This window comes from Platichthys flesus, chromosome 5, assembly GCF_949316205.1.
Source record: "Platichthys flesus chromosome 5, fPlaFle2.1, whole genome shotgun sequence".
Taxonomy (NCBI): domain Eukaryota; kingdom Metazoa; phylum Chordata; class Actinopteri; order Pleuronectiformes; family Pleuronectidae; genus Platichthys; species Platichthys flesus.
In genome coordinates this window covers 27,287,484-27,309,061 of record NC_084949.1, presented here as the reverse complement: position 1 = coordinate 27,309,061, position 21,578 = coordinate 27,287,484, and the positions used below count along the sequence as shown (strand labels likewise).

General features: G+C 43.9%; 3 protein-coding genes across 10 annotated transcripts; 2 read left to right on the top strand and 1 right to left on the bottom strand.

Annotated features, from left to right (window-relative positions):
- The first annotated feature begins 546 nt into the window (after window positions 1–546).
- si:ch211-69b7.6 (neuroblast differentiation-associated protein AHNAK) lies at window positions 547–10,046 on the top strand. Of its 2 annotated transcripts, XM_062388197.1 has the most exons (5): window positions 547–674; window positions 2,339–2,389; window positions 2,474–2,579; window positions 2,830–2,936; window positions 3,047–10,046. In XM_062388197.1, exons 2-5 carry the CDS (start codon window positions 2,387–2,389, stop codon window positions 9,473–9,475), a joined length of 6,645 nt encoding a protein of 2,214 aa, XP_062244181.1. In that variant the 5' UTR covers window positions 547–674; window positions 2,339–2,386; the 3' UTR covers window positions 9,476–10,046. The 2 variants fall into 2 exon arrangements, with proteins under 2 accessions (XP_062244181.1, XP_062244182.1); XM_062388198.1 differs by lacking the exon at window positions 547–674 and having other exon boundaries at window positions 1,360–2,389.
- Window positions 10,047–11,030: 984 nt separating this feature from the next.
- mrpl4 (mitochondrial ribosomal protein L4) lies at window positions 11,031–14,016 on the top strand. The gene is made up of 9 exons (XM_062388393.1): window positions 11,031–11,180; window positions 12,020–12,101; window positions 12,221–12,392; window positions 12,527–12,578; window positions 12,765–12,882; window positions 13,118–13,224; window positions 13,406–13,515; window positions 13,597–13,670; window positions 13,762–14,016. Exons 1-9 carry the CDS (start codon window positions 11,133–11,135, stop codon window positions 13,905–13,907), a joined length of 909 nt encoding a protein of 302 aa, XP_062244377.1. The 5' UTR covers window positions 11,031–11,132; the 3' UTR covers window positions 13,908–14,016.
- hyls1 (HYLS1 centriolar and ciliogenesis associated) lies at window positions 13,939–20,351 on the bottom strand. Of its 7 annotated transcripts, none has more exons than XM_062388352.1 (12): window positions 20,134–20,351; window positions 19,327–19,483; window positions 19,078–19,200; window positions 18,910–18,983; window positions 18,140–18,363; window positions 17,952–18,007; window positions 15,057–15,205; window positions 14,909–14,954; window positions 14,764–14,818; window positions 14,580–14,661; window positions 14,457–14,483; window positions 13,939–14,193 (listed from the first exon to the last, which is right to left on the bottom strand). In XM_062388352.1, the coding sequence occupies exons 1-12, from the start codon at window positions 20,233–20,235 to the stop codon at window positions 14,059–14,061; spliced, it is 1,230 nt and encodes a 409-aa protein (XP_062244336.1). In that variant the 5' UTR covers window positions 20,236–20,351; the 3' UTR covers window positions 13,939–14,058. The 7 variants fall into 7 exon arrangements, with proteins under 7 accessions (XP_062244336.1, XP_062244337.1, XP_062244338.1 ...); XM_062388353.1 differs by having other exon boundaries at window positions 19,327–19,464; window positions 20,199–20,351; XM_062388354.1 differs by having other exon boundaries at window positions 19,327–19,437; window positions 20,199–20,351.
- Window positions 20,352–21,578: the final 1,227 nt, after the last annotated feature.

Here is a 21,578-nt window from a genome sequence, read left to right as displayed (position 1 = left end):
GTCTCAGCAGGTTTGTGTGAGAACGTTGTTGTTGTGTCACCGTTTGGAATCACACTCAGAGCTTTACATAGTAACTGTGAAAGTGCCTGAACTCTGTGTTACAGACGTGTGATGATGAGTCACAGTGAACCGCTCCCTCGGCTCAGCTCAGCATTTCTCTCCTGGTCACAAACTTATCGTGTTGTCAGGGGGAGTGTTTAAGTTCCTGCGCCTTCAAAGGTTCAGCTTCCATGACCCTGTGTGTGTGTGTCTGTGTGTCTGTGTGTGCGGAATACACGTGCATGTGACAGCAGGTGTGTTGACGTCAGGTCAGACATTTAAATTGCGGTGTTCCCTCCTGATGTGTGTTTGTGTGCGTGCCAGCCACAGGCATGTGGTCGTCAAGGTGTGTTTGCACGAGGGCGTGTGATGTGGATGTGTGTTGACGGTTAACGGAGGCGGGACATTTAACGTTCAACCTGTTTGTCGGCTTCTCCTCAGGTATTGGTGCAGCTGACGGGCGGTTCCTCACCTCAGAATCCAGCTGCAGAGCGGCAGCGTGGACTGGGACTGGGACTGGGACTGGGACTGGGACTGAGACTGGGACTGGGACTGAAACTGGGACTTTGGGACTCCACCAGCACAGAGGCCAGATGTGTGCAGCTGCCTGAGGGGTGCTGGGCTCCGTCTTCCCGGTGAGTTCACTGAGCGGCCTCCTCCTGTCGGGGGCCCTCCTCCTGTCGGGGGCCCGGTGCTGCAGGGGCCCGGTTCTGGGTGAGAGTCGGCTGAGGCTCTCACCCAGAACCGGGCCCCTGCAGCACTCCACCTGTCGGCTGTTTGTTTTGCTTCCATCGTGGACGAGTTTATTCCTGGAGCTGAATCTTTTCCTTTACTTCTCACACCCTCTATTTTCTCTTCTCTTCTTTCAACCTCTGTTTTGATATCGTTTGACTTTTGTCGTCCCTGAAATGAGCTGATGATCCACAGAGTTTGTTCAAGGATGAGTCTTAAAATACTAATATGATAATAATGATAAACTTCATCAGGTAGCAGCTTTTAGATCACAGGTATAAGCGGCTGTACAAGTTGACAATGAAACATGTAATGTACACAACACCACTTGTGTGTCACCTGAAGGATTCCCCTCTGTGTGAGTGCAGCCATGTGCACTTTGACTCGGCTGTAAAACCTTTAATGTGTAACCGCGTGAGTCGTAAAGCTGCTTCTTCCTTTGCTCTTCGTCATATACGATAAACTCCAGATTGTTCACCATCTTGTTTTTTGAATCATGAGATAAATGCAGTGAGTTAGTTTGGTGGATTTATAGAGTTTGTGCTGTGGACCACCCGCTGACGAAGGTAGATAATAGAAAGGGAAAGTAGTCAGAGTAGTAGTGGTAAACATGCAGTAAGAACTGAAGTAAATATAAAACATGTGATGATATATACAGTGTAATAAATAGTACATTACATTACAGGTCATTTAGCTGACGCTTTTGTCCAAAGCGACTTACAACAAGTACACTCAACATTCATGAGAGGGCCATTTAGGGGTTCAGTATCTTGCCAAGGAAACTTTGGCATGCAGATGGGGTTTGAACCGGCAACCTTCTTGTTTGAGAACCACCACTCTAACCACTAGGCCACAACCCCCTAGACAAGTTTATATTCTGCAGATTGTTATAAATGTAAAAACTTAGTTATATTTACCCAAGTCTGTCCCATCTGAAACTCCTGATAACGTATGTGTATAACTGCAGTATATTCTGATATATATGTATATATACTTTCAAACTATTCATGTGTTATGTACTGTATGTCGTATTAAGAGGCGTTTGTGTCTCCTAATCTATTCATGTGTGTATTTATGATATCATATTCTGTCCCTATTTGTCTAGAAAGGCTCCATGAAATACAAATGATCATTATCATTAATGTTAATTGACTTAGAAGCTGGTTTCTCTCAGTTCTCAGGATTCCTCTTAAGAGAAAGCTGAGGGTGGGTGTGGTTACTTTTACATTATGTGCTTCCAGAAGGGAAACGCCCAACAACAGAGCTCAGCAGGACTCTGGATAAACCGGTCTGTAGTTTCCCTGCGTCCGGACCCACCGGCCCGAGGACATGACTCAGAGACCTGCTGAGTTTCCTGTTTGACACTCGTCTGTGAACTGGGACACTGACGCCCTCTCGCTTTTAGTTTGGGAGTTTTGAATCTTCAGTAAAAGTATTTTTTATCTCGGGTCATGAGCTGATATGAGAATCATTTTTAAAACTTATGTAAATAAACTCTTACTCTCTTTGTGAGGTCATAGTGAATTGGAAATTGAACTTTTTCTGCTCTTTGTTGTTTCTCGTGCAGATTTAGTCAAACAGAATTTCTCGACACTTGGACAGAAACACGAGGATCATGGTACGAACATTTGAATTCTCTTTCGTTCCCACGCTGCTTTTGAAAGTCTTTTGAAAGTCACTTAACGAAACGTCTTCATCACAGCCGGGCCACCGCAGAGGAAAGAGTCTGTCGGACGCCATCACCCTGGAGCTGTCAGAGGAAGGAAGCCGGCTCATCTCCAGCATCAACACCCAGCGTCTGGAGAAAGGTGAGAACTGTCTTGAGTTGTCGCTTCACAAGAATGTGCCTAAAAAATTCAACAAATTAGACTTTATTGACATTTTTTCAGTGTTTTTTTATTAACAGTGATGTAAAACCCTCCAATATTTCTGTTTCCTGTCGTGATTCTGTTGCATGAACCCTCAGAACCTCTAAACCTCTTGGATTTATTTGGGCCAGGTTCAAAGTCCTGGAGCAAGTTATTGTTTTTCACAGAAATCTGAATTTTCCTTTGTCAGGGGATGAAGTTTCGGGGGAGCAGTTTGATAACAGAGTCCCAGTCCTCACCAGGAGCAACCTGAGCAAGAGCCTCGATAATCTGGACCAGTTAGCGAGTCCCAAGACGGTAACCGATTTATAACTTTGTTTATATCATATACTATGGTCAATCTTTTTTTTATGCCATAAACTGTGTTACAAGAGTTCTTGTAGATAAGTTGTGTTTTGTATTCGTAGATGCTGAAGGATTCCTACAACAAACTCTACAATGCCAAAATCAAGAGGTTTATGAAGGAGGATTTGCGCGGTGCCGATGAAAGTCGTGAAAACGGCAAACTGGCCATGGGCGGCTTGTCCAAGGTCGGCCTGAAGCACGACATGGACCTGCCTCGCCTCGGAGTGGACTTTGGACTCATGAAAACCAAGAGACGCCAAACATCCGAATCTGAAGAGGACGCTGATTCAGAATCCGATGACACAACGTTAACATACGGCAGCAATCTGAATCTGCCCCCGCTGGGTCTGGGCTCGGGTAGGGCTGCTCGAAGTGGAACCCAGGAACCGAGATGGAATCTGAACACGGACCGTCCATCAGTTGACCTGTCACTGCCAAATATTGAAAGACCTCAGATTGGACTGGAAGGTAAAGGAACTTTTGATGCTTCAAAATTCAATCTGCCTGACCTGGGTCTCTCTGGACCTTCTCTAAGTGGAACAGATTATAAACTGGACACACCAGATTTCAATATCCCAGAAGTTCCTTCACGTAAAATCAATGTCAAGCATTCCAAGAAACTGAAAAAGCCAAATCTAAATGTGGATGATTTCTCCGGTCATGTGGAGTCACCTAACTTTGGTGTATCTGGGAGATCCCCTGACTTAGACCTAGAAATGCCAGGTGCACCACAGCTTAATCTCAATGGACCAGACATTGATATGAACTCACATGAATTCAAAATGTCTCTGAAGAAGCCAAAGATCGATCTTAAGTCTCCAGATTTAAATTTGGATGCTCCTGACGGTAAACTCACTACGCCCAAATTTGGATTCTCTGGGAACGGTGAAGCTAGAATGCCAGACCTCAAAACACCAAAAATAAGAGGTGAGATTCACGCCCCTGATGTGAATCCACCCAGAACCGACCTGAGGGCTCCGGCTGGACAATACAAGGCTCCGAGGTTTCAAATGCCCAGATTTGATTTACCAGATGTTGAAGTTCCAGATTTGAATGAAAACTTCGAGGGACCAGATCTGCATTTGTCTGCACCAAATCTCAGAGCTGGAAAGTTAGACCCAAACTTTAATGTCCCCTCGGCCGACATTTCAGGTCATTCTGGAAAAATCAAAATGCCAGGCTTTGGGCTCAAAAAACCAAAGCTTGACCTCAATACCCCTGATATGGATATTAATATGCCCTCTGGTAAATTAGACCTGGATGCGGATGTTCCCTCTGGAAAAATTAAATTACCAAAATTTAAGCTCTTTGGAACGTTGCCCAAGAGTAAAGATGTGGATGTGAACGCTGGGATGAAAACACCCGAGCTAAATCTAAAATCCCCAAAGCTAAAAGGCATAGATGCTCCTGATGTGAATTTACCAAACATGGACCTCCACGCCCCAGATGTCAACATCGGTTCACCCAAATGGAAATTCAGTAAACCAGGGTTTGACATTGATTCACCTTCACTTGACCTGAAAGGCCCGAGGTCAAACCTGGAGATGCCGAATGCCGATATTGGAGGTTTTTCTGGAAAAATGAAGATGCCAGATTTTGGATTGTCTGGACCGAAGATGAAAGGGTTCGGTGGCGAGGTGAACACTCCAGACTTTGACCTTTCAGCCCCCAAATTGCAAGTTGGTTCCCCAGATCTGGATTTACCTGACATGCACTTTAATAAACCCAAACTGGATCTTTCTGGTCCAGATGTCGACCTAGATTTGCCCTCAGGTAAATTCAAAGGACCAGCAATAAAGAAACCGAACTTTGGCCTGAATGCTCCTGACATGCACATTGACGCTCCCAAGGGCAAGTTCCAGATGCCTAAATTCAACCTCTCCAGCACGTTGCCAAAAGGACCAAATTTGGACATAAATGCCGACCTGAAATCACCAGATCTAAATTTGAAAGCACCAAAGATAAAGGGGGGGATTGAGACCCCTGACTGGGACTTACCCAACATGGACCTTAAAGCCCCCAAGTTAGACGTTAAATCTCCAGATGTCAACATTGGTTCACCCAAATCTAAATTCAAACTGCCCAAATTCAAGATGCCTAAGTTTAGTGTTCCAAGTTTAAAAGGACCCGACATCAGTGGTAATTTAGATGGTCCAGACATGGACATCAATGCACCGAAGCTCAACCTCAAAGGTCCTAAAGGGGGTTTGGACTTGCCAGATTTTGATATTTCTGGTCCATCTGGAAAATTCAAAAAGCCAAATTTTGGGCTTTCTGGTCCAAAGTTAGATGGTCCAAACTTAAACCTCAGATCACCTGACCTAGATCTCTCTGGTCCCGACCTCAGCGGTGGGATAAATGCACCAGACATTAACATGCCCAAGGTCGACCTTAAAGGTCCCAAACTGGACTTAAATGCTCCAAAGCTCAATCTAGACATGCCGTCAGGTAAAATGAAAATGCCAGAGCTTCATTCTCCAGACTGGGATGTGAAAGCTCCCTCAGGCAAATTGAAGATGCCAAAGTTCAGCCTCCCAAGCTTAAAAGGACCTGAAATTGATGGAGACTTCGATGGTCCAGACATGGACATCAATGCACCAAAGCTCAACCTCAAAGGTCCTAAAGGGGGTTTAGATTTGCCAGATTTTGATATTTCTGGTCCGTCTGGGAAATTCAAAATGCCAAACTTTAACATGCCTGACTTGGGGCTGTCTGGTCCAAAGTTAGATGGCCCCAACTTGAACCTGAAATCCCCAAACCTAGATCTTTCTGGTCCCGACCTCAGCGGTGGGATAAATGCACCAGACATTAACATGCCCAAGGTCGACCTTAAAAGTCCCAAACTGGATTTAAATGCTCCAAAGCTCAATCTAGACATGCCGTCAGGTAAAATGAAAATGCCAGAGCTTCATGCTCCAGACTGGGATGTGAAAGCTCCCTCGGGCAAATTGAAGATGCCAAAGTTCAGCCTCCCAAGCTTAAAAGGACCTGAAATTGACGGAGACTTCGATGGTCCAGATGTTGATTTAAATGCACCAAAGCTCAACCTCAAAGGTCCTAAAGGGGGTTTAGATTTGCCAGATTTTGATATTTCTGGTCCATCCGGGAAATTCAAGAAGCCCAACTTTAACCTTCCTAATTTTGGGCTATCTGGTCCAAAGTTAGATGGCCCCAACTTAAACCTTAAATCCCCAAACCTAGATCTCTCTGGTCCTGAATTCAGCGGGGGAATAAATGCACCAGACATTAACATGCCCAAGGTCGACCTTAAAAGTCCCAAACTGGACTTAAATGCTCCAAAGCTCAATCTAGACATGCCCTCAGGTAAAATGAAAATGCCAGAGCTTCATGCTCCAGACTGGGATGTGAAAGCTCCCTCGGGCAAATTGAAAATGCCAAAATTTAACCTTTCAGGCACTTTGCCAAAAGGACCAAAAATGGACATAAACACAGATCTGAATGCACCCAACATGGACCTTAAAGCTCCAAAGTTGGACGTGAACACTCCTGATGTCAACATTGGTTCCCCCAAAGCAAGATTTAAACTGCCCAAATTCAAGATGCCTAAATTTAATCTTCCAAGCTTCAAAGGGCCTGAGATCGATGGACACTTGGACGCCCCAGATGTTGATGTGAATGTCCCCAATGTCAATGTGAAAGCTCCTAGAGCCGATTTAGACTTGCCAGATTTTGATATCCCTAGTCCATCTGGAAATTTCAAAATGCCAAACTTTAACATGCCTGACTTGGGGCTTTCTGGTCCAAAGTTAAGTGGACCTAAGTTGGACCTCAGATCACCTGACCTAGATCTGTCTGGTCCCAACCTCAGCGGTGGGATAAATGCACCAGACATTAACATGCCCAAGGTCGACCTTAAAGGTCCCAAACTGGACTTAAATGCTCCAAAGCTTAATCTAGACATGCCCTCAGGTAAAATGAAAATGCCAGAGCTTCATGCTCCAGACTGGGATGTCAAAGCTCCCTCAGGCAAATTGAAAATGCCTAAATTGAACCTTTCAGGCACTTTGCCAAAAGGACCAAAAATAAACACAGATCTGAATCTTAAAGCTCCCAAAATAGAGGGAGGACTTAATGCCCCTGACTGGGATTTACCCAACATGGACCTTAAAGCTCCAAAGTTAGACATGAACACTCCGGATGTCAACATCGGTTCACCCAAAGGAAAATTCAAAATGCCAAAACTGAAAATGCCAAAGTTCAGCCTCCCAAGCTTAAAAGGACCTGAAATTGATGGAGACTTCGATGGTCCAGACATGGACATCAATGCACCAAAGCTCAACCTCAAAGGTCCTAAAGGGGGTTTAGATTTGCCAGATTTTGATATTTCTGGTCCATCCGGAAAATTCAAGAAACCAAACTTTAACATGCCTAATTTGGGGTTGTCTGGTCCAAAGTTAGATGGCCCCAACTTGAACCTGAACCCCCCAAACCTAGATCTGTCTGGTCCCGACCTCAGCGGTGGGATAAACCCACCAGACATTAACATGCCCAAGGTCGACCTTAAAGGTCCCAAACTGGACTTAAATGCTCCAAAGCTCAATCTAGACATGCCGTCAGGTAAAATGAAAATGCCAGAGCTTCATGCTCCAGACTGGGATCTCAAAGCTCCATCAGGCAAATTGAAGATGCCTAAATTGAACCTTTCAGGCACGTTGCCAAAAGGACCAAATATCAACACAGATATGAATGCACCCGATTTGAGTCTCAAAGCACCAAAGATAAAGGGCGGACTTAGTGCCCCTGACTGGGACTTACCCAACATGGACCTTAAAGCTCCAAAGTTAGATGTAAACACTCCAGATATTAACCTTGGTTCACCAAAAACAAAGTTTAAAATACCCAAAATGAAAATGCCTAAAGTTAGTCTACCGGGCCTGAAAGGACATGACATTGACGGCGGTTTAGACGTCCCAGAGTTGGATATTAATGCGCCGGACGTCAACTTCCGAGGGTCCAAACCTAGCTTTGAAATGCCAGATGTGGACTTCGGTGGCCCGTCAGGAAGAATCAAAAAGCCACATTTGAAAATGCCTGATGTGGGTTTTTCTGGTCCATCGTTGGACGGCCCAAACTTTGACGTCAAGACACCGGATTTCAATCTCAAAGCTCCAAAAATTAAACGTGGACTTGATGCCCCCAAACTGGACTTCCCAGGTGTTGACCTCAAAGCTCCAAAGTTCGATATGAACGCTCCAGATGTCAACATGGATTTAACGTATGCAAAGGTCAAAAAGCCCAAAATTAAGACACCAATAATGCCAAATGTTGATTTAGACGGACAGCTGCGGGGACCTGATCTGAATTTACCAAATGTTGACATCAATGGTGCAAAAGGAAAATTCAAAATGCCAAGTTTAAACGCACCAGACCTTAGTCTCTCTGGACCGAAGGCAAAAGTACCGGACATTAATCTTTCAGCGCCTAAACTGAGAGGCCCTGGTTTAAGTGCACCTGATATAAATCTGCCAGATTCAAATTTCAAAAGTCCCAAGTTCAACCTTAATGCAAAACGACCAGATCTGGGAATAGATGGTAACTTAGGCCGACCTGACATGAACTTTAATGCCCCTCAGGTCAAAGGAGGAATGAGGGGTCCAGACTTTGACATGCATGTTCCCTCTGGAAACTTCCAGGGTCCTCAGGCTGATCTGGATCTGACAGACCGAAAATTCAAAGTCCCTTCTTTCAACCTTCCTCACTTTGGAAGTCCAGATCTGAATCAGGGCTTTTCTTCTCCCAATGCAAAGCTGAATGTGAAACCAGTTGATTTAAAGGGGAACATCTCAGGACCGAGGGTCAATGCTCCAAACATGGACCCCCGCTTTCCCACAGCGGCACCACGGAGTCCAGGGCTGCATTACAAATATCCAGATCTCAACGTTGATGATCCTTCACTAAATTTCCGAGGACCTTCTCACCAGAATCGCAGATCAGACATGAGGATTCCTGATCTGGACGTAGATGGAGGCGTCAGACTTCACCACAGCGATAGAAGGTCACATAGAAACCCCCCCCCCAGCTTCCCTCTGGCGGACGCAGTGTTTGGTCACCGTTCAGATCTCAACATCGATGATTTCACGGGAAAGGATCACGTACTTAGAGCCAGAGGTGCGAAGCTGGACGTCCAGGCCTCACGGGACTACAGATCGGGGTTCCCCCCATCAGGTCTGGACATTGACGTGATGGACGGCGTGCACACCCACAGGATTCCAGCTGGGGACATATATGCAAAGCACCAGAGAACAGCACGACCTGATGTTAGTGCACGAGATCCCAGGATACAAGTACCCAACAGTTCAGACGGATACTACGTCACTTCCTTCCCCGCTCACACGCAGAACCAGAGGATGCCAAATCGTAAATACAACACTCTCGGAGGACTTGACTTTCACTCAGGAAACCTGGAACTCGAAGTTCCAAATCAAAACGAGCCGAGAGGTTCAAATTTCGTTTTCGCCGACCTCGTGTAGGTTTCCTTCTTCCACAAGCCACGGCAACACTTTCTGTTCATATGCTTTTTGTATTGGGCGGATTTGTTTAGTCACTTAAGATGTATTATGATGTATAATTTTCATCAAATGTATAATGTTGTATTTGAATTGTGGACAATAGCTTTGTAATGCTGCAAATTACTTTATAAAGCTGTATTCTTGCACTTATGTTGTATAATATGAGATTTAATACTACACAACACTTGCTGTTTGTATGTACATCAAAGTTACAATATTGTAAAATCACTTAATACTAATTTTACTGCTGATGTTGAAAGTCGAGGAGGAAACTTGGGGATTACAAGGACAAAAAGTGATTTTGTGTTAATATATCCAGATTTTTGCATATTTTTCTATTGCTTTGTACAAATGTTCTGAAAAAGCTTCCGTATTTTATATTGAATAGAAATGTATATAGTTAGGTTTTATTTTATATTTTTGCTTCTGACATGTTTGAGCTGTACATTAAGTATTTAAGATGACTATACTGTGTATATCTAAATATGTAAGCAGACCATTTAAAGGTGAAAATTAAACAATTCAAAATGTTCAGCATGTTGCATGTTTTATTTAACTGTGTGAAAAATGTTTAATAAATGTACATACAAAAATTTAGTATTTGTTTCCTAACTAAACTGAAATATTATAATATAATAATGTAAGACACTGGTGACTTGACTCAATCAGCTGAACACAGTTTCACACAGAACTTAAATAATTTTAAGAAGAAGGTTTCTCACAGTCCGAATGAACAGGAATCAAGACTTCTTTAATAAAGAGGTTGTGAACCCTCAGTCACTGCAAAACTTCAAGATACATCTGTAACTCTAATTCACCACAGATGTGTAAGAAACGTGGATCCAAAATCAAATCAAATCAAAGTTTATTGTCACATGCACCAATGACAGCGTCATCGGAGCTGTGATATTCTTGTGACCAATAATCCATCTTGTGACATTCCTGTGACATTCTTGTGACATGGCAGGCAAACATCTACGCAGTAGACGACTTTACAAAATATTTAACATTACATATAACATATCAAATGAAGCAGCAGTTTACAGGGTGAAGAAGTGGGGAATATTAAATAAGATGAATATATGTATAGTTAAACCTCCTGCGTCCTGTGGTCGCTCTTTAGGGTTAACCTTTCAGATTTTGATCTCGAATAGCTTTCTGTGTGATTATTATATTAGTTTGTGTTATTTATCTTGTTGGTTTAAATGGTGTTCTGCTTACTTATCTTTTTAAGTCTATTATTATATTATATATTGCTATACATTATTTAAACAAAATTATTGTCACTATTTTCAAAAACAAGTTGCTTACAACTTGTTTGCTTGTTTTCGTTACAGTTTTTGCTTTATTTAATCTAATTTTCTATTGTAATTTTTTCACATCATTTAATGAATCGTTTATCCCTGTACTCTTTTTATAATAATTGTTTATTCTTGCTTTTATTCATATTTTACTTCCGGATGTTTCACCGCCTCCAGCCGCGAGGAGGCGCGTGTTTTTCCCCTCTGACGTCACACTCATGCGCCGGCGACCTTCTTCCTCACGCGACGCGAACTCGCTGCCTCGGTTTTAAAATGTTTGTTTCCAGATAAAGATTCAAAGTGAAAAACAACCGAAGATGTTTCGTTTGTCTTTGACGGTTTTTAACAGAGGATCCGCGATAAGGGTGAGTGACGTCACGAGGGGGAACCTGTGAAGAAGAGATAAATATGAAGAAGAGATAAATATGATCCGTGTATAAATATGAAGAAGAGATAAATATGATCCGTGTATAAATATGAAGTGACAGTAACTCTTCGTGTTCACGTGGCTTCATTCTGATTCGATATGATTCATTTCATCAGTTATTGATTATTGATTCCTCAGCACGTGCACACAGTGAATCTCCAGGATTCAAACTTCTAATGATTAATCAGCTGCTGATTCTGAATCTGATCATAATATTTATTATCAGGGTTTGTTGACAGGAAACACATTAAAACAATCATGTGATTAATTTGCAAAGCATCAAAACACAGTTTAGAAAAAATGATTTGACTGTTTTAGTTCAAGAATGAATTATTCTCATTGTGGATTCATGAGTTGATTTATTACCAATAATCCATCAAACATTTATTCTTGTACAATAAACGACAACATTGAGTTAATCATCAGATCGATTGAACGTTAATTTCCAGTCGAACTGATAATTTGAGTTATTTAGTTGCGGCTCAGTGTCACATTGTTGTTTATTGTATAATTCTGTTTATTATTATTATTATATGTTATATTATATTTTTGTTATTTGTCTGCGATGTTTGTCTTTGCTGTCTGAACACGATGGTTTGAAGAGTCATCAACTACTACACTGATTTGTATAAACCTTTATTCATTGGATTACATAAAGTTGTATTTAAGTTGGTTCAGTGAGACACGAGGTTCGATCACAACTTTATTATTTATTATCTCGTTAAAGTTTTGATTCAGATTTGTTCTCACACTAACTCCAGTTTTCTGCTCCTCCAGTTTTCCTCTGGCTTCTCGGCTCAGAGCGCTCTGCCTCCGAACCTCCTGCTGCCGTCCAACCTCGTGGATCCGGCCCGGCTCAGTGAGTCCGACTCGTGGCTCCGTCGATTCCATTTTGTGGATCAAATGATATCAAATAATAATTTCCCCAGAGATAGAGATGCAACAGAGACTTTGTCTGACTCGTGTTTCCTCCGTCAGAGCGTGCCCCGCCTCCTGCTGATTCCTCGCTGCCTCTCCTGAGGAGGTGTGATGCCGCTGTCCCCGCCCACCTGAGCCCCGCCCACACGTGGGTGGAGACTCTGGAGGCGCAGGACGCCGAGCCCGTGGGATTGGCTCAGCTCCACCCGGACGTCTTTGCAGTGGCTCCCAGGTAAAGTGGAGTTCAGAGCTCAGACACTCGAACCCCGATCTCCTGAGGAACCCGATCTTTGAATCGAGTCTTAAAGGAAAACGTCTGAAGTGGAAGTTTGGTTTGAATCCTGTTTGTTTGTTTCCTCTCGTCAGGCTCGACATCCTTCACAACGTCGAAACGTGGCAGAGGAACTTCAAAAGAATTGTAAGTTACGGTTTTACTTTGAAATGTTTGTAATTTATGTTTTGAGATAACAGCTTCAGGAAGAAGAATCATAGGATTCACGTGTTGCTTTTCACCGAGCGGAGGATCAGGGTCCTTGTTTCCAGCAGCCAGAGCCGGACGTCCCACACAGAACCTGAATCTCTGATCTTTGTCTCCGTCCCTCAGAGCCACGCCAACACGAAGGTCAGGTCAGAGGTCAGAGGAGGTGGAAAGAAGCCGTGGAAGCAGAAGGGAAGCGGCCGAGCTCGTCAGGGCAGCATCCGCTCGCCGCTGTGGAGAGGAGGTGACGGGACTTCTGTTGTTCAACTCCTGCTCGCATCAGTTTTAATATAAACTCAAATGTTTTCAGACTTGAACCTCCTGAGATACGTGTGTTGTCTCCGTTTCACGTCTGTTACGTGTTAGAAACCTCCCCTCTTTGGATAATTTCATGTCTGAATGTAGAAACTGTCCCAGAAGCAGCTGAGGCCTGTGATGCTCAGGAGTCTTCATGACGGGTTGATGTGTGTGTCCCTCAGGGGGAGTGTCCCACGGCCCCAGAGGACCGACCAGCTACTACTACATGTTGCCCATGAAGGTTCGAGTGCAAGGACTCAAAGTGGCGCTGAGCTCCAAGATGGCGCAGGTAACAGGAACTCACTCTCACACACAATCCAGACTGGGTGTTGATGGAAGCAGTTTGTAGATCTGTAAAGAAACTACTCATGGATCTGATATTTCTGAGTGTGTGTGATTTGATCGTTTGGAGGAATCAGCTCGACTGAGATGTTCTAGTCGTGTTTGACATCACGTTGTGGTTTTTCCAGGACTACCTTCACATCGTGGACTCTCTGAACATCCCCACCCCCGACTCCCAGTACCTGCTGGACCTCATCCGACACAGACACTGGGGGGAGTCGTTGTTGATCGTAGATGTGTGAGTATCGATGACTGAACCTCGTGTTCCACGAATCAAACGTCTTCTGCTCGGCGCTGACGTGGCTCTCTCTCTTTTCAGAGGTCAAGAGTTTCCTGAGAACATTCTTCAGGCCACAGCGAACCTGAAGAGCGTGAACATCATTCCAGCCGTTGGTGAGTCCCAGAGCTTTGTGCTTTTTTATATTGTCATTATTACACCTGCTCTTTACTGCCCCCGTCAGTCACACGTGTCTGTCTCCGTCAGGTCTGAACGTCCACAGCCTGCTGAAGCACGAAGCCGTGGTCCTCACTCTGGAGACACTCAGGTTCCTGGAGGACAAGCTGCTGTGGCACGACCAGCGCTTCACGCCTCTCTACTCCTTTAAACTGCCCTACTCTGACTTCCCATAGGAAACACCACCTGTAATATATCCACTCACTGTTGTTTTTCTTTTTGTCTTTATTGTATTTCAAATATGTACAAAAGTCGTGAATAAATAATGCGTTAAAAAAAACACAACCAGTCCAAAGTTTTATAAAAGTATCTGAAAGGCAGAAAGGTCTAACATCCGTGACTGAGCTTGTGAGGAATGAGGCCGTGAGCCAAGTCGCTCCTGATCTCCCAGCGGAGCGCCGCTCGCTTCTTCTCCGTCGGCACGGTGTAGGTGTTCGGCACCAGGACCCTCCGAGGTTTAGTCTGCAACACAAACACAACTTCAACGATGAGAACAACTTCTAGAGAAGATTAGAGATGTTTCACCAGCTCACTGAACGGCCTGTGATGAAACCGTTCTTCAGTGAAACGGCCCGAGATCAAACTTTCAACAGTTTTTTATTAAATACAAAATCTTCCTGTGAACACGAGCATGTTGTGAGCATTAAACACGAGTGAGTGAACTTCAGTGGTGTTTAATTTAAGTGAGAAGTGGTAGAACACAGAGTTGGAGAAGTCAGACTCACGGGTGGAGGCTCGTGTGCGAGACGTTCCTGGAAACCAAGAAAAAAACGATTATTAATAAAGAAACGACTTGAAGCTTGAAAGGTGAACATGAGGTTCTTGTATCACAGTTGTTTTTTTTGTACCCTGATCTCCCAGCGCAGCGCTCGTCGGTCTCTCTCTCCCGGGACTTTAAACGCTTCCCAGAACTGCTTGTACTGGAAATATCTGCAGGAGGAGAAAACGCTGAGTCATCAACCGTCGGAATCTGTTGACGACTGTTTTGTCCTCAGCTCAGAACGAGTCGAGGAGTTCGGATCTTTAACCTACTTGGTCACTGGGTCCGTTTTCTTTAGGTTCTGCTGATTCACCGCTGGTCGGATGACTGGAGAGAAACAGGTTTGTTAAGAGTAAGAGTGAAAACGCACTCTGGTGTGTTGTGTTGTTGTGTTGTGTTGTGTGGGTGTGGACTTACAGGATTTCGGTTTGGGCCTGAGGTCGAAGTCACTTTCAGATTCAGTCTACAAAATGACATTCAAATGGATTTACTGACGAATCATCTTCAAGGATTTAATATTCAGGAGTTATAAAACATTGTAGTACAGTCGGACTACATTACCCACCATGCAGCTGATGTAGGATTCAAAAGCACTCAGCGAGATCCGGTCCTCCTCCGAGCTGTGACTGGGGACGTCTTCGTTCTCCGTCTCAAAGTCCTGTTGAGTGGACGAGGACACGTGAAGCTCCGCCAGTCCTTCCTCCAGACCGCTCGCTGCCAAGAAACATCAGAACCATCAGAACCATCAACGAGATTACCCAGGATTCCACTGGTTGGCCTGCAACGGCCGAAAACACACTGGAAGCACATCTGAATCCAGACTTGAGTTTGGATCTGTACCAAAGTGCAGAGCTGCTAAAAGACTTAAATTAGCTTCATGAGGATCCACACCAGGATTCAACGGTCGGTTCTCAGCCCGTGTTCTTCCACAGAGACAAACCAACAAACAAGCAACACCAAAAGGTCAAAGGTGAAACCAACAGGAAACCAGTCACCCTTCTTCTGCCGGAGGTTCCCCTCCCACTCCATATCGTCGTACGCCATCCAACTGAAGTCCACTTTGGAGTCGATGAACTTTATGTCCTTGTTGCTCGAGGAGTCGTCGGGGTCTTCCTCCTCGGCTTCTCTCTCCTCTTCATCGGGTTTTTCACTACCTGTTCCCTCTTCAGGATTCTTCTCATCGGACGTGAACCCGTCTTCTAACCCAGAGACGTGTCCTCGACCCTCCGGTCTTTCATTAGTCCCGTCTTTGTCTTCAGAGTCTGGGACGTCCTCTTCAGGTCGAGCACCAGGTGATCTCCACGCCGCTCCATCAGCTCCAGGTTGGTTCTGGTCTTCGCTCTCTGGACGAGTCTGGACGTCTCCTCGCTCTCGTGTGGATTCCATCTCAAACCCGAAGCTGCTGGGTCGATCGTCTTCTTCTTCTTCGTCTCTCATCTCAGACACGTCTCCTCGACTGTCCTGGTCAAACTCTGTGATGGTGTGGTCGTCTCGGTCGTCTCCTCCCTCCTGCTCCTCTGGTCTGTAGGTGCCGTAGCCGGAGGTCATCAGACTCTGAGCCGGACTACTGGTGCAGTTTCCCTCCTCTTCCTCTTCATCACTTCCACATTTTGAATTCTCTCTGATGAAGTTCTCCTGGTTCTTCACCTCAGGTTGTTCCTCCTCTGTCTCGGCTAAAGGTTTGGAATCGTCTTCAGTGACCACGTGCTCAATCTCCTCCTCTTCCTCATCACGACTCTCTGTGGTGAAGTTCTCCTGGTTCTTCAACTCAACTCTTTCCTCCTCTGAAGCCTCCTGAAGAAAGTCCTCTAACTTGGCGACAAGTTTGGATTCTTCTTCATTAAACTCTTGTTCCGTCTCCTCCCCTTCATCTTTCTCCTCCTCATCACTTCCATCTTCCTCATCATCCGCTCCCTCTTCTTCTTCTTCCATCTCCTCATCACTTTCATCTTCAGAACTCTCCTCGCTGTATTTCTCCTGGTTCTTCATGTCAGGTTTCTCCTCCTCTGAAGATTCCACTGCCTCGTCTTTATTTACCACTCTCTCAATCTCCTCCCCTTCTTCCTCCTCCTCCTCATCATCACTTCCATCTCCAGAAATCTCAACAGGTTTGGACTCTTCTTTAGTAACCACTCGTTCAATCTCCTCTTCCTCATCATCCTCCGGCTCTCCTTCTTCCTCCTCACTTCCATCTTCTAAGCTCTCTCTGGTGAAGTTCTCCTGGTTCTTCACCTCAAGTCTTTCCTCCTCTGAAGTCTCCTTGAAAGAGTCCTCTGCTTCGGGAACAAGTTTGGACTTGTCTTCAATAACCTCTCCTTCAGTCTCCTCCTCATCACTTCCACCTTCCTCATCATCACTTCCACCTTCCTCATCATCTGCCCCTTCTTCTTCTCCTTCCACCTCCTCATCACTTCCATCTTCAGAACTCTCTCCGGTGAAGTTCTCCTGGTTCTTCAAGTCAGGTTTTTCCTCCTCTGAAGCCTCCTGTGAAGATTCCTCAGCCTCGTCTACAGGTGTCCACTCTTCTTCTTCCACCACTCGCTTAATCTCCTCCCCCTCTTCATCACTACTTCCATTTTCCTTCTCTGAAGTCGCCTCTGCCCTCTTGGCTTCAGCTTTGGAGTCTTCTTCACTGACCACTCGCTCTATCTCCTCCTCCTCCTGCTGCTTCTCCTCGTCGGTCCAAAAGGAGGAGCTGAGACAATCCTTGTCATCTTCGCTCCCCTCATCCCACTGAGCGTTGTACATTTTGTACATGTTGGATACGTGCCCTCTGCTGAGGAGTGAGCAGAGTGAGCTGCGGAGGCAAAGGGTTTAAGGAAGGAGCTAAGAGGATTAACCTGAAATCCTCCCCATCCTCCTTTGACTGCCTAAACAGCACCGGCTGCTGGTGACCAAAGGTGTTACATCTGTGCTTTGTTATTATCTATCCCTTTTATTAAATTTCATATCACTCAATCCCACAGCTCGATTTAATTAATGTTAATTTAACTTTATACATTTTATATTTATTTATAGTTTTCATCCCTGTGCAGACAAATTTCCATGAAACTTAGTGGGGTGATGGGAAATGGGCCAAGAAAGAACCAGTTCAATTGTGGTGCAGATCCAGGAAATCTTTTTTATTTTTGTCTATACGGTGGGATAATTTTTATTTACTGATTTCAGAGAATAATTCATGGATCTTGATAAATAATCACATTTTGGAGTGTGTGTGTGTGTGTGTGTGTGTGTGTGACTTGGTGCAGCTGGAGGTTTGTATAAACTGTATATGTATATACTCTTCTGAATATTAGTTTGAATAAATAACATCCTGCATGATCTCTGCCAAACCCTCTGTCTATTTTAATACATTTTACATTTGATGATTTTTCTATTTGGCCTTTGAAACATGTTAAATAAAGATAATTATAACTATTACACTGAATTGAATTCCTACAAACAGCTGAGTTGACTTTACCTGAGTCTTCACTGAAGAACGATTCATCACAGACGAGCGATTGTCCTTCATGTTTCCTTTAAGCAGAACAAAACATCTGTTAATGCTCAGCTGTATTTTTCACAGATGAATGTGTCCTCCTGTCAGGAGGACAAAGGGACACACACTCGTCCACAGTCTCTTGTCAAGGACGTGAATCGTATCTTTACCTGAGGACTTTCCTCTTGATTAAGCGTCGCCCCTGGGAGTGAGGGGGGGATGTGTAGCTGTCTGTGAGTGACGGGTGGAGGAGGTCCTCAGGGTGCTGCTCCACCTGCCGCCCGCTGGGGGCTCCCGAGGGCAGCTGGAGCTTTGGAGCAACGGAGTATCGGGCGTACGAGTCCCGGTTTCCCTGCTGCTGCTCACATCGTCTGATCTGACTAGTGTTGTGCACCTGTGTGTTGAAGACGTGTTATTACTCCATCACATGTGAAAGTAGGATTCTTCACAGGTCCGATCTCCAATCTTGACGTTTGTCTTGTTTCAGTTTTATCTTGTACGACAGTGAAACCGTTCTAGAATAATCTGGCGTCTTCCCTTGTGACACAGACAAGATTAGGACTTTAAATCAAACTTCTGCTGAAAGATATCATTGGAAAAACCTTTATTTCAGCCGTGTCTTTTATTTAAGTGCAACGAATTTAAATTGCCAATTTTGTGCGTTAGTATTTAATAGTCAGATTTAGAATATTAGGGGTTAAATAAGGTTATAACATGTTCAAAATGTACAAATCGAATCACGACCTCTGTCTCCTTTTGGATTTGACCCTGAATTAAAGCTGAATGTCACTGTTAAACTGTGAATGCAGCAGAACCTAAACTACACTGACACTAAAACCATTAACGTTTCTCTGATAGCAGTATTTAGAGCTGCTGAATGCTGACATTAGATTTTCTGTATTAATCAGGAATTCTAATGTAGTGTATCTTCAATTCTTACCTGACTTTCATGGTCAGTTTTGGTCGAATGCAAGAAAAATCCCTCGTCACTGCCTTGAAAGTAGCTCTGACTGACTGTGGAGAAACAACACAACAATGTTATTGGGGGGAAAACCTCCAACAGGCGACGTGTGTGAAACAGAAAAGAGTTGGAACCCGAAGTCCTGACCTTTTTCTTTGGTGTAGGGAGGAGGACTCGGCTGAGAGGAGGCTGAGTGAGGAGAGGTGGCGTCCGTCTGTTTGGGCGAGGTCAGGCTTTTCCATTCTCCACGTCGAATCAGATCATCAAGATCTGACACAAAGAACGACAGAGCAAGTTTAAAACCCTCTTCTCCTGATATATTTACTATTTTCTAGAGACGTTAATAACGTGAATATGTAATGTCCCGAACGACCTCCAGGACAGAACGGTTGTGACCTTGCTTGAACTCGTGCAGCCTGTGCCTCGGTATGTTCCTGTAGCCGAGGATCGCCAGCTGCTCTTGAATCTCCTCCTCGGTGAAATCCAGAGCGTCCATCGTGTTTACAGCTTCAGGTCGAGGAGGTGGAGAGAAACCTGACGAGCAAATAAAAATCTGACGCGTTGCAAAGGAGATTTTAATTTGATTGATTTGTTGTTGTTTGTTTTGTTGTAGTTTATTGTCATATACACATTGATGACATTAAGCATTAGCTTGCAATGAAATGCTTGGGTCACAGGCTCTGTTATGGCAATGCTCAGAATATTAGAAACAGACACAAAAATAAGACAAAATAGAATATAAAAATGTAAATAGAAATAAAATATACATATCTAAAATATATATATACACAACTGAAGATTAAAAAAAGAACAAAATAGTGCAAAAAAGCAATGGTGCAAGTTTAAAACTGTATTGATGAGGTTTGAAGTTTATTTTGTTGTTGCCTTTAGTATGTTTTTATTAAAACAGATTTTAAAGAGGTCTTATTTATTAAAGATCAACCATTTGATTAATGAACCCTTTGTTTGTTAAAACAATATGAGCCTCATTCTATAAAGATAAAGATCCAGAGCTGCAGATTCAGTTTAATAACAAAATGATAATAAAACTCTGAGTCTAACAGTGACGAAGCAGATTTTAGACTTTAAACTAATTTAAACAAGTTGAAAAGTTTCTGTTGTGTTTTCTTGAGTTAAACAAAGTGCTGATTATACAAATAGACGTTTATCATCGGAATCATCGAACTTTAAACGTCACTGTACCGGAAGCAGCTCTTCCAACAGCCGGAGGAGCAGACACACGGAGACAAGATGGACTCTTCTCTCACCTCCTCGGAGAATCCGTCCACACGAAGACGTCAACATGAAAACATTTAGAACAAAGATGTAAACATCAGCTGGAAGAGGAACCGGGAACCGGGACGACGCGTCAGAACCGTTAACGACTTTTAAACAGGACGCCAGCTCTCACTTCCGGTCCCGGTTTCTTCTTCTGGTGTCAAAACCAGTTGACAGTCGCCACCTAGAGGGAGAGCAGCAAATAACAGGGTTCATCGCTCCGGTTATAAACTGTTTATATTATATTATATTATTGTTATTATTATAGAAACTATGGACATTTTAAGGATTATTATTATTACTGATTTCATTTTTGAGGACTTTAAAGGAGAGAGAGAGAGAGAGAAGAGAGAGAGATACAGAGAGAGAGCGAGAGAGAGAGAGAGAGAGAGAGAGAGAGAGAGAGAGAGAGAGAGAGAGAGAGAGAGAGAGGTGTTAAACTTGAATCTAAAACCTGAACCTTAAAGTAACCAAACACTAAACTGAAGCTGAAGCCACTGAGCTGATGAGCGTCTTGTGAACGAGCAGCAGATTATATCAGATTATTCTTCTTTCCCGCTCCTTTTCATTCAGGATCAGAGGTTTTGTGTTTTGTATTTAAATGGTTTTGTTGGTGAATGAATGAAATCCACTGATAAATAATCATAAATAAATGTATTGATCTGCTGTCAGGCTGTTTATATTGAGACATATTGATCAGATGTAGAATTTCATTACGAGCACAAGCTTTTCCTTATAAGTATTAAGTATATCACATAAATGTGTTTGATGGAATTCTATCGGATCCTTTGATGACGTGTTGTTCACACTTTGTGTTTGGTCACGTGACACCAGCCTGGTGCACAGCTCCATGAAGAGATGATGGTCTCACTCTGCTGCAGAGGAAGTGGACCTCAGAGCTTCAACATCTGCTGGACAGATGTGAGAGCAGCGTGTTCATGAACATGGCCTCACAGTCACATGTTACACTGACACACGTGTGTTGAGGATCATCACAAAGTCACATGATGACCTCTCCACACAGTGAGAACTGGAGCCTGTCAGGAACTGACTCTGTCAAACATTTCTTATCCTGAAGACACAAAGAACTGAGACGGGCTTGAACATGAAGTGAAACCATCATGTTGAGACAAGTATCTCCACAAAATAACACAAACTGTTCAACACAACAGGCCCAACATGTCCACTGTCTTCAGGACATCATCTCTCAGACACTTTCTGTCCCTTGTCTCTGCTGTGAACCTCCCATCATCAATTATTTCCCAGCATGCAGCTGTTCCCAGAGGCTGCTACAGTCTCCCCCTGGTGGTGGTTCGTAGGTGGTGGTCGAGAACATACAACAAGAATCTTCATCTACGTTTGTATAAAAC